We start from the raw sequence: 12352 nt of genomic DNA on the forward strand, positions 1-12352 counted from the left end.
GCACTTATTTCCTGCTTCACCATCCCACAGGATATCCATCCACTTCTACCCCCTCCCTTCACATCTATCTCCCTTTCACCAGCCCTCCATCTAATACAAAATAAAAATAAGTTTTATTTCCCATTTCAAATTGGAGTTACTAAAGATTTTTGAAGAGGATGAAAAGGAACATCTACTTCACATACGATTGGCATCTTTCTGGCAAAATCATATCTATTGGTTGACTTAGCATGGCCTTTCCTGGAAATTTATCCTAGCATAATACTTCGGGTGCATTATCTTTGTGTCTTTTATTATAGGGGAAAAGTAGAAAACATCTGAATGTCTGACAAAGGAAGTTTGATCAAATTAAATTATAGAATCATCACATAAGAGGATACTCTGTAGCTATTTAAAATTTAGAATTTAAGTATTGCAGATAGATTGGATCTCCCATATCCAGTTTGGGATTGATAGTCTCTTTCTGGAGCCCTGTTGAAAAAGGATTCTGAAGCTTTGTTCAGGACACGTTGTAGAGTTTTGTGTTCCCATTGCTACTTCATTGGCCAGTTCTGGGCATCCTTACATTTAATTGCATGTCATACATTGTTTATATTCCATAGGCTGGCAGCTCCAGCAACTGCCTGGCTTAAATTGTACTCAGTGAGGGGTTTTGTCTTGAGAAAATGAAATTGGCAGCAAGGCATTAGTTTTTCCTGTTGTATACAAATTTGTAATGGTAAGGGAAATTGTTCAGCCTGTGTTCATTACAGTTGGGTTCTGGACTACATACCTTTACTGCATCCAAACCGCTCATTGCCATTGAATTAGAACCAACTCATAGCTGACCTTTCATTGAGTTTCCTAGGCTGCAAATAGAATGGGAGGAGATTGTACATCTTTCTCTCGAGAAACAGCTGGTTTTCTTTGGGTTGGCAGTGCAACAGTTTTCCCACTGGGCCATGAGAGTACCACGGAAAGGGATATTATCTAGAGTATAGGCAAGAGTACTACGATCTTCAGATTTTATTCTTTACAGAATCTAGCCTTTCAGGAGAGGTGGTATCTCCCCAGTTCACCTGGAACTTGATGACTCCTATATGACTTCCAGGGTCTCAGCTTATGTCCTCCAGTCTCAATTCAATTAAGCAGAGATCTATGGATCTAAAGAGATAAGAGATAGTTCTGGCTTTTTAACTTAAATTACATCCTAGGAGGGATGACACACCAAACCCTACCACTGCTGTTGATTCTGACGCTTGATGACCTCCATCTGGTTTCAGAGAGTATAAATCATTATGGAAGGAGGCCGACTCATCTACATAGTGGTTGATGGATGCAAATTAGCTGCCCAACATATAGCACACTATGCCAGCAGCACTCATTAGACATAGAAGAATAATACTAGACATAGTAGTATGGCAATAATGTAAACAAACACATAGGGTTTTTTTGTGTCCTAGGCATTTTCCTAAATGCCTTGTATGTTTTGAATCATTTTCATCTCTCCATAAAAATAGGCAATATTATTATCCTCAGTTTATAGTTGAGGAATCTGAGGCCTGGAATGGTGTAGTGGGTGGCTTTTTATGTACCATCAAGTCAGAACCAACCCATAGCTCACCCTCCAGCGTGGGTTTTTAGAGGCAGTTAATCACAGAGGAGAAGGTTGCCCATCCTTCTGATGCAGAGCAGCTGATGGATTTAAACTGCTTGCCTTTATGATCGTAGCATAGTTCCTTACTACTAGGTGACCAGATCTCCCTAAGTGGATGTCTTATGCAGGATCAAACCCAAGTGGGCTGAACCAAGTCTGTTGAATGGCTGCTCTCTTTCAATCAGGCATTGTTTAGTTGCTTTACGTGAATTGGCTCATTTCCTTCTCAGAACAAATCTTCCTGTCTTGTTCATCAAAAGCTTAGCTGGCATTTCTTATATGTCAGACACTCTTGAGTCGGGGGAGGACATGCAGAGGTGAATGCAAAGTAGTTCTGTTCTTAGTGCCTGAGTATAGATTTGTTGGAAAGTTCAAGTGCAGGCAAATAAATGAAGTTCACTGTGTAAGATAGGGATGTGATTATGACAGGTTTGGAAGCAGGAGTGGTATCCACTTCCTAAACAACATGCCTCTGGGAACTCTATGAACTTTGATAAATGTCAGGCCTTTTGTTCATAGGGTTACTATGAGTCGTTCTTGACTCAAAGGCAATCAGTGACAACATGGGATGCCAGAAACAAAATTTGGTTTACTTTCGGACCTGGCTTTAATCATCTCATTGTAGGGAAAGAAGGATGTATTCTAGAATAACTGGGGCAGAGGGAAATGAATGCTTTCCTTTTAGGAAAGAAGAATAATTCGTCCCTGGTCTAAAGTGGAGAATGGGAAAGAATCATTTTAGATTAGTAGGATAACTATGTTCAGAACAAAAGAATGCTTTACCAACAGGTAGTGGTTGTTGTGTACCATCAAGTCTGAACTGACCAATAGCTTACTGATACATCAGTGGCCTTTTAGGACACTTCATCCCATGGGAGGAGATTGCCCATCTTTCTCTGGTGGAGCAGCTGGCAGATTTGAACTGAGTACCTTTGTGTTGAAGCACAGTTCCTTACCACTAAGCCACCAGAGCATCTGTGTTAAGAGGTTGCTGTTGTATGCCACTGAGTTGGAAGCAGCCCACAGCTCCAGCAGGTTTTCAGAGGCACTTAGTCACAATGGGAGGGGATTGCCCGTCCTTCTCCCTCAGAGTTGCTGGCAGATTCGAACTGTATGCCTTTGGGATTGCAGTGTAGCTTCTTACCACTAGGCCACCAAAGCTCCCTGTATTAAGGGATAGTGGTGACTAATCCCCAGGATTGGTGGTGGGCAGATGATTTAATACTGCCAGATGCTTTGAGAGCCTCAAAAAGGCAGCTTATGACTTCAAGAGTAAGGGGAACCCTATAATGAGATCTGAATCCAAGATTGATTTTTGTAATGAGGAAATCGATTTCCCAAGGAAATTGTGTGACAGTATGATGTTTGGATGAGCGTACTTCTTGGTTGGTCTGCTGTAGACACTTTGACAGATTGCCTCTCAGCCTGGATTGTGTCGCTGCCAGCCCCTTGGTGCCAAGAGCGCCCCATTCCTTTCCTTCATGCTGTCTTGTTTTTCCCTCCTAGGTTCATGGAGTCAGAGCTGGACCTCAATGACATCATCCAGGAGATGCATGTGGTGGCCACCATGCCAGACCTGTACCACCTTCTAGTGGAGCTGAACGCTGTGCAGTCTCTTCTTGGCTTGCTTGGACACGATAATACAGATATCCTTTCAGGTCTGTTGTCAGTAGGAAGGCAGAGTGTCGAAGGAAATGCTGTTTACTCTCGTCTCCTGTCTGTCTGCGCTGATGTGTGCTCTCACGTCTGGTGTTCTATTTCCATTCTAATTATCTCCCATCCTGAAACACATGCTGCTCTTTGCGCATTCGAAAACCTGGTTTTCTCTATTAATAAATCTTGGGCAATCCTTGATTGTCCTATTTGCTCTTATTAGTAGGCGAACGTATCCTGACGAATCACACATTAACGACGTTTATTTTCAGGATCTGGATTTGGGGGCCTATTAGAGAAGCAAGGCCAGACAGGACCTGAATCTGTTGATCTAGATAGCATTCTGTGAGCAGGTGGCCCCGTGGGTGGAAACTGGAGGAAGTCAGCTATGGTGAAATGCACATTAGAATGTTCCAGGAGGACAAGGATTTTGTTTTGTGTTGTATTGTCTTCTGCTGTATTCCTACTAGGAGCCCTGGTGGCCAAATGGTTAAGTACTCAGTTGCTAACCAAAAGGTGAGTAGTTCAAGCCCACCAGCATCTCCATGGGAGAAAGATGTGACACTTTGTTTCTGTAGAGATTACCGTCTTAGAAACCCTGTGAAGCAGCTCTGCTCTGTCCTGGAGGGTTGGTATGAGTTCTAATTGTGACAGTCACTATGCTATTCTGTGAGATTGAGAGTTATAGTAGGCACTAAAGAAAACCTACCACTGTTGAATTGTTCCTGACCCATGAGAACAAGCTTTGATCACGTTTCCGAGGCTGTGACTCTGTATGGGAGGAGACTGCTCATCTTTGTCCTGCAGTGCATGCAGCTGAAGCCAGATCCCTTGAGAACCTGACACATAACACTCTTCCATCAGGACTTCTTATTAGGCCCCCTCTCAGTGCCCACTGCTGTCAAGCCAGTTCCAACTCGTAACTGTCAAGTCTCCAAGGAGATGGCCCATTTGTCTCCTGTGCAGTGGCTAGTGGATTCGAACTACCAACCTAGCACGTTACATACTACACTACCAGGTATCCTCATTAGGCCCTTAGTAAATATTAATTGCCGCTTTGTACTTTGTCTTATTGTTAGATGTGTAGCCGTTTTTGGTACAAAAGCTCTTGAAGGGAGTGTCATCTTGGTTGTATTCTTTAAACCAAATTCTCTTCCAGTAGTTGTTTTACGTGACTCCAGATTCCGAAGGTAAGAGACAAGTGGAGTCAGTGTGCTTGAGTGATATTCGTGGGGAGTCGGCTGCTGCTTCATGTTATTTTCATCTTCCTGGTAATCTCCCTCCTGAGAGCATGTCTGACTAGGTTCTTTCCTGCCTGATAATTCTCCTAGAAATAAATCAGTAACTAATCTCTATGTAGGCTTTCTTGAAGAGTGATCTTCAGATGTTTCTGATACTTCATGTAATGTTAGACATTATTAAGAATTTCCCTGCAAGCCCCTAGATTGATGGTGCTGTTTCCAGTGTCTGCTGTGGGGTTCTGGCTATAAGAGAATTCTAGCTTATTACTGAGTGAGCTTTAGATAAGCTGTCATGACTTTATACAGTAGACATTTCTGGAGTCCTTACTATGTGCTAGACCCAGAGGAAGACCTGTCTTGAGTACTTGAGCAGTAGATGTAATAATCCTTTGTTCTTGGACATCAGACATATATTGGATGTGTACCATTTCTTTGTGGGGGAGGAGTGGTATGTACCATTTGACTGGCCCTTTTCAAGATCCCTGCCTCCCAAGGGTTTATTGACCAAACATTCTGGTTGTGATGCCACATTTCAGTGGACCTACGGAATGGCTAAAGTGCTCCCCTGTTAACTGGAAAGACTGGCAGTTGGAACCCGCCAGCCACCGCGCAGGAGAACAGTGTGGCCGCCAGCTCTTAAAGGTTATAGCCTTGAGAATGCTGTGAGAGCTGTTCCACTCTGTCCTGTAGGCTCTCATTAGAGCTTGGTGGCGTAGCCTGTAACATGTTGCCCTGCTCGCCACATGCTGTGTGCCTCCAGAGATGAAGTTTGAATGAGTCAGAATTGACTGAGAGCAGTGGATGGTAGGCGCAGAATGGCCAGTTTTCAGAATGTGAACAGTCCTTAGAAATTACTTCACCCAGGACCTTATTGATTAATTGATGAGCCTGCAGTATTGGACAGCTGCTTGATGGCCAGGTTGAGGCTAGCACTCCACTCTTGGTGTTTGCAGCCTAAATGTTCTAAGTGCTATTTGAGCTCTGAAGGGCCTCTTCCCTTTGGAATTCGCTCTGCCCCTGACAGCGTTACATAGTCACCAGTTACCTTGTAGATCAGTACAGAAATTACCTCTTTTTTTTTTTTTCTGGAAAACACGGACCTCATTTTTTTTTCCTGTCTCTGCTAACTCAAAATACTAGTTGCATCTTTTTAAAGATCCTGACGTTTTGCTGATTCACCAGCCTGGTTCCTGCTGGGGGGAAGAATGACACAAGAAATACTGTTCGACATTGGCATACTTGGAGAAGGCAAGGGCACAGATGTTCCAAGTTGTTAAATTCTGCTCTTTGAAGAAGGAAGAAAACAAGTCCCCTTGTAATAACTTTGACAGACTGCCATTTCCCTCCTGTTGGCTAAGAGCGAAATGGTTGCCCTCCCCCCGACTTGTGCCAACCTTCACCCAACTGCCCTACTGATATTTTTTAAAAATCTGATTCTTAATTATACCCTAAATGAAATTTAAAGCACATTTGAAATTTTTTTTTAATTACGTTAATTTTAATTAGATGCAGCAATTAGAGTAAATGTCATCTTTTTTAAAGTATCATTTTTCTTGCATGCAGTGTCAGGAGACGGTAGGTCCCTTCCCTCACATCTGACATGTCCTCTGTCGGTCAGAACAGCGATCACCCTGCAGCATGACTTTCTGCTTTTTGTCTTATCTGTGATCTATAATGGAAATTTTTCTTCGGGAAACGCCTGTTAACAATTTACTGTTGTACAGCTGTAACTGCCCGAAACACCTTACCATGAATAACCAATTTCACAGCAGTCATGACTTAAATTTTTAATCTTTTTTTTTAAACTCTTCATTTATCACCCAAGACCACACAGGGCTGGTCATGTTGCGAGCAAGCCCAGGTCATCTTGGCTTTGTCCTTCTCCGAGAAAACATAAACTAGAGGGATTTTAATTGGATCAGAGGCTGGTCTTCTGTAACCTTAAGAGGCAGAGGATGTGAGAAAACAGCTTGTGCCTCATCCTTTCAAGCGTGTGAAGCCGCTTCAGAGTTTATTCTGGCTCTCTGCATCAGTGGCGCTGGTGAGCGCTTGTCAGCGCTTCTGTGCCTCCTCTCGCCCCTCGAGATGCTGGAGCTCAGCCATCAGTTGGCTGCAGAGCTGTGTGGGGCTCTGGTCTGTGAAGAACACCTCTGGGGGTGAGAGGGGGAGGGCCACACACCTCACTGTGGGAGACTTCCTCTAAACGCGTTAGGAGGAAACATAAGGTGGGAACCAACAGCTGTTGCCTCTTAAAAAAAGACTGCTTTTTAAAACAATTTTTCCTTTAAAGTAAATCACTTAAGCCTATTTGCAGCCCTCTTTTTGGTGAACCTTTCTTAGTGTGTTTACAGAAAAATAAAAACCAAAGGTGCATTGAATGATATTTTCAGAAGGTATTGCTGAACAAACTGTTTTTGTGGCCTGGTTTAAGTCAGATTTACTCAATTTGCCTAAAGGTACAGGAGGAATAAAACAAGGGGATGATAAAAGCCCAGATGGTAGTTTATCGCTCCTTCCCACTGCACTAAAGCCATAAGTAACCTGTTCTTGTGAGTCGTTTGCTTTGGTCTCAGTTTTGAGCTTCAAGTCAGTAGAGTCCTTTCTAAAGTCCTTTCGGTGGCTCATTGGCAGTTATTAAGTGCTTCCTTTGTTTGATAAGCTGTGCTGGATTTGGTCGGGGCAACCAGAAAGAAGAACTGGTTGAGAGTCACAGCCCTCTGATTATACCCCGGTGTCTGTCAGTCTGTGCCCTGGCGTGTTCTGGTCAGGAAATGCCGTTGGAGAAAGTGTGGACCGTCTCCTGCTTAAGTGCTTAGGGACTTGGGTGCTCAAAGGCTGAGCACGCTTTTGACAGATACGGAGATGGGCGCATTTCAGCTTTGTTTTCATGGTCTCTAGGGTGGATAGGGCAAGATTTTGAATAGTTGTTCTCGGGGTCACGGTGTGATTCGTAGTCAGCTCAATGGCACAGAACAGCAGCAACAACAATTGCAGTGGGATTTGCCATTCCCCACGTGGTAGACGCTGACATTGTGCTCATGGCCACTGTCCATGGAGTCCCCACAGATGTAATAAGATCGTGGGCACATGCCTTCTTTATACATGACAGGAAAAAAAATCGCAGTGACTGCTTCTTAGCTAAGTGCCTTATTCTTTGATTAAAATTTGTAATAATCTAAATTCAATTTCTTCAAAGTCTGTTTTCTCTGTACTCCTTGGTGCTTCAGAAGAGTGAGGATTCACTGTGCTGTTAATGTAAGGTGTCAGTACAGTGTGTGGGGGGGCATACTAATAACTGTTGTTATGTGCTGTTCAGTCAGAACTGACTCATAGCTGACCCTCTAGCGGGTGTTCAGAGGCTGTAAATCTCACAGTAAGAAACTGCTCATTTTTCTCATGCAGAGCAGCTGGTGAATTCAGACCACATGCCTCTAGGTTGGCCGTGCATCTCTTTACCCATTAAGCCACCAGAGCTCCCTATACCACTATGTAAAGTAGACATTTATGTTGTTATAGAGTAGACCATTGGTGTCCAGCTCTGTTTGTCTGGAATAATTTTAAGGTGTGGTTAAAATTTAAGGCACTGTTCTCTTCTAAATTAGAGCTTTGCTTTCTGAGACTCTAGAAAGCCAGGAAGATTTGCAGTGTGGTCTGGATTTTGTAAAGGATTACTGTGGGAACTTGCAAAATATGAAGTCTACGCAGTGTTTAGACCAACAGAGATCAATTGAACTTGAGCCGTCTGGGTCTGACGATACTAAAATGGAAAACTGATTGAGACACTTCATGTTGTCTCAAAGGACCAGTACAATAGGCGAGTGTGCTTCTGTGTTATAGGCCCACTGTTAATGAGCATGCATGGGGCTGGAAGGGTTTGCGCCTCCCTCCTGAGGGGCCTTCCACTAATTGAGCTGGGAGGTGTTAGTATTGCTCCAGTGCTCCTCCCTGCAGTACACATTCCCTAACAAGACTTACAGATCGCGAGCTCTTGTTTTACTAGGAGCTATTCTTGTCTGGATGCTTCCAGAGTCAAAACTATACTTGAAAGAATGTAATTCTACTTTTCTTATCTTTAGTCTTGACTTTCCTTATTGTAATTGAAAAGCAACTCCTATGTTTGAACTAGTTAAATATGCTTTGAAGAAAGGCAGATCAGGTAAAAAGTCAAAATGGTGTTTTTTGAAATGGACATCTCAGTGTAACCTTTGACCCTGTTTGCAGAGTCTAGATGAATTTCCCCATGGCATAATAGTGCTCACCAGTGGTTAGTAGGGCGCTCGATGGCTTCGTCGGTAGGGAGCTGTGCTGCTGACCCAACCAACGACCTGGCCTCTCTTCTGGTTCAAATCCACCAGTGGCTTCACAGGAGAAAGGTGGCCAATCTCCTGAGTGTGATTTAAAGCCTCCAAAAACCTGTTGGAGAGACAGCTATGAATTGGTTCCAATTCTACGACAAGGAGTTAGCATTTAGTAAACAGTAAATATTAAATAACTGCACTTTCTTCATATAAACTTGATGTGCATCTGGAATAAAATTTAAAAGACCAAGTTCATTCTAAATAACTTCGACTGCCAGCTATTTACAAAGGAGGAGGAGCCTATTTGATCTATGTTTTGAACTTAATCTCTACTCACTGAGCTATAAGAAGCCGTGGTGGTGGGCTTTATTAAATGTTGAGCTACTAACCGAAAAATTGGAGGTTTGAATCCACCAGCTGCTGCATAGGAGAACAGTGACAGTTTCCTCCCAAACGGATTCAGAATCTTGATGGTGCATTGCTGTGAGTTGGAATCAACTCTCCGGTAATGTGGGTTTTGATTAATTCGACAAAATCTAGTTATCCTAATCTAGAAAGAAAATAATTCCTTAAGAGAAAAAAAAAATGTTGATGAGATTTCCTGTCATGTGCTTTCGACAAGTTATCGAGAGGGACTGTGCCTGGAGAAGGACATCATGCTTGGTAGCACTTGACCAAGCTGAGGATCAATGAAAAAGAGGAAGACCCTCAAGGAAATGCATTGGCGCAGTGGCTGCGACACTGGCCTTGGCCACGGCAAGGATGGTGAAGATGGTGTAGGACTAGCCATTGAGTCCTTCTGTTCCATATAGGGTTGTTTTGAGTCTAAAGCAATGACACTTAACAAAAATGCAGATCAAAGAAACAGTAAAGATTTAAAACAAAAAAACCAACCCCCATTTCTTTTATCAGGCAGTGACATACTCAAAATCTATACAGGTTCATTATTCTTAAGGAAGCCTTTTCGAAATTACTTTTTAAAAAGCCATCTGCTAAATGCGTTTTGCTCCTTTTCCTCTGTATTTTTTAATAACTTTGTTCCTTGTGGACACGTCCCATTGGAGATTAATGAGATTAATGCTCAATTTCTGTGTCAAGACTCTTCAGTGGCATGAGACCAAGAAACAGATTTCTAGAACTTAAAAAATAGAACCCACACACTCTCCTATTCCCCAGAGCCGTTGTGTTATGGACTGTTTTGTGCCAGCTGGCTTCGTCTGCTCCTCCTCTTATTTCACTAGCTGGTGCCCCATGGTGGACATGTACAGAGAGAGTGAGTAGAGTGGCCTTTCTACTGGACATGACAAAATAGGCTATCAAACACTGTGTTTTAGTAATTCGCAGAGAGACAGGCTCTCTGTTTTCCTATTAAAGTTGGACAGGAGAGCCTTTTACCTTGTGAAATGAAATTGTAACTACAGTGGAAAAACCTATCACCCATGCCTGTCGTCCGCTTGTGAAGAAATGCTAGGCGGGTGGCAGACCAAGTTGAATTTTCTCATCAAGATTGAGAATTCATCTGTCTATCTTTCCTTTTGATTCTTACTCCTCTTTCTGGTCTTCAGACTTCTTGTCTTCTGGGTCATATTACATTACCCAGTTATGGATTCATTATTGCCTTGCTCAAATTGCTGTTTTGTGAAAGTTGAGAATTTAATGGATTTACTTTGTGGTAAGATTGATAGGCTGTTTAGCAGACCCACAGGTAGCTGTTTTCTTTTTTGACTTACCAACGGATATAGGAAAGGTGGTAAGGAGATAACCATTGAAACTTGGTGAGAAACTACTGAAGTCTAAACAGTTAACCTGTTCCTATAAGAACTCACCACCATTGTAAAAATGTTGTCTTCCCCCTCTCTATTTTTTCCAATTTCTAGATTTAATGTGACACATTTGTGAACAAGGTATAAAACTAATCAAAGAAAAATATGATGCCTGATCTACTTGACCTTAGAGCCTGAAAAAAGACTTGATCAGTGTGAATGTCTGTGGCATCTCTGAAATATAAAATTAGATTTCCCAACCCATGGTGACCTAGAAAGAGAACACCATGCTGTTGTTAGCTTGCACTTTAGATTTTATGGATTTTAGAGAAAAATGAAAGCCATAGTGAAGGCTTTTGTCCATTGTGGGGCAAGACATGACTGAAAGTCTTTGTTCTAATGTTTTCATATTTTCTGAGTATGTATAAGACCTCATATATTCCTTGGTGATACTCTGGAATAGGCTAGGCAGAGTCCAGTTCATTGATGAAGAAACTGAGCTGCAAGGAAGTAAAGGGGCTTGCTTAAGATTACATGATCATGTTAGTTTGGGGCTGATTCACTTTAATCTTATATCAAGCTATGATGATGCTATTGTTAATGTGCCATCGAGTCACCTGCAGCTCATAGTAACCCTATGCACAACAGCTCTGATCCTGAGCCAGTCTCGCTGACTCCGACACACCTAATCCCATTGCCCCAATTATTGTGCCAGTCCATCTCCTCTGGAGTCTTCCTCTCCTGGGCTGTCCCTCCACCCTTCCAAGCATGATGTCCTTCTCCAAGGACTGGTCCCTCCTGGCCACATGCCCAAAGTATGTGAGACGGAGCTTCAAAATCCTAGCCTCCAAGAAGAAACTTGGTGTCACCCTCTGCAAGACAGTCCTGTTTGTTCTCGTGGCAGTCCGTGATATATGTTCAAGACTCTTCTCCAGCACCACAGCTCAAAGGTGTCAGTAGTTCTTCTGTCATCACTCTCTATAAAGATGTGGGGTAGAGAGAGTGTACAGGGGAATATAGCACGACCTGTGTTCTGGAGCTTGTTCTGCCTTTTAATCTCTTGTTTTTTCAGATAGACTTTACCCTGTCTCTCATTTGTTTGTTTCTTCTGTTGTTGTTTTTGTTTAAGTTGTGGTAAAATGCATATACGAAAAAAATTTGCATTTTAACTGTTTTTAAGTGTCCAATTTAGTCACATTAGTTCTACTCATCACCTGGTGACTTTGTAAATAAGACTATAAATATCAAGGCATTTTGTCCAAAGACCTTGAAACTCTTTAGAAATGTTAAGTTTTGTAACAGTCCTGTGTTCATATAAATACCACCTTTAAGAGTGGGGATGAGAGAGAAATAAGACTGAAAGCTTAATTGCATTTTTTCATGATGTACAGCTAATCAGTTATGGATGCATAAAAAGAACCTTCAAAGAAGTTCGCTTTCGGCAAAAGATGTTCATAAAATTTCTGGAATGTCACTCAGTCCTTTCCATTCTTATGCCCTGTATCTTTTTTTTTTAAGTCTCTCTCCCTGCCTTCATTTCCAGTGAAACTGTCCTGTGTCTGCCTCTTGTTGGCTCTTGTCTGACCTAAATAATATGCAATGCCTTTGAGACAGCCGTTTCTTCCTCTGAGCCTGGGCCTGGCTCCCACCTTCTGCCCCTTGACCCCAGCTGTCTATCCGTCCTACCTGCCTTCCAGCCCTCCAAACAGTGTTGAAAAATTGAACTGTTATTGTCTTGCTAAAGTTCTATCTCCCCCCCCC

At 42.6% G+C, this 12352-nt stretch overlaps 1 protein-coding gene across 1 annotated transcript in view; it reads left to right on the forward strand.

The window, feature by feature from the left end:
* Window positions 1-12352, forward strand: part of CTNNBL1 (catenin, beta like 1) — a 131441-nt gene that overhangs the window by 12487 nt on the left and 106602 nt on the right. The window contains 1 exon segment of the mRNA XM_006903619.1: window positions 3143-3282. Coding sequence (XP_006903681.1) covers window positions 3143-3282 — 140 coding nt within the window.

Source organism: Elephantulus edwardii, unplaced genomic scaffold, assembly GCF_000299155.1.
Source record: "Elephantulus edwardii isolate Elephantulus edwardi_28Jun2011 unplaced genomic scaffold, EleEdw1.0 scaffold00015, whole genome shotgun sequence".
Taxonomy (NCBI): Eukaryota; Metazoa; Chordata; class Mammalia; order Macroscelidea; family Macroscelididae; genus Elephantulus; species Elephantulus edwardii.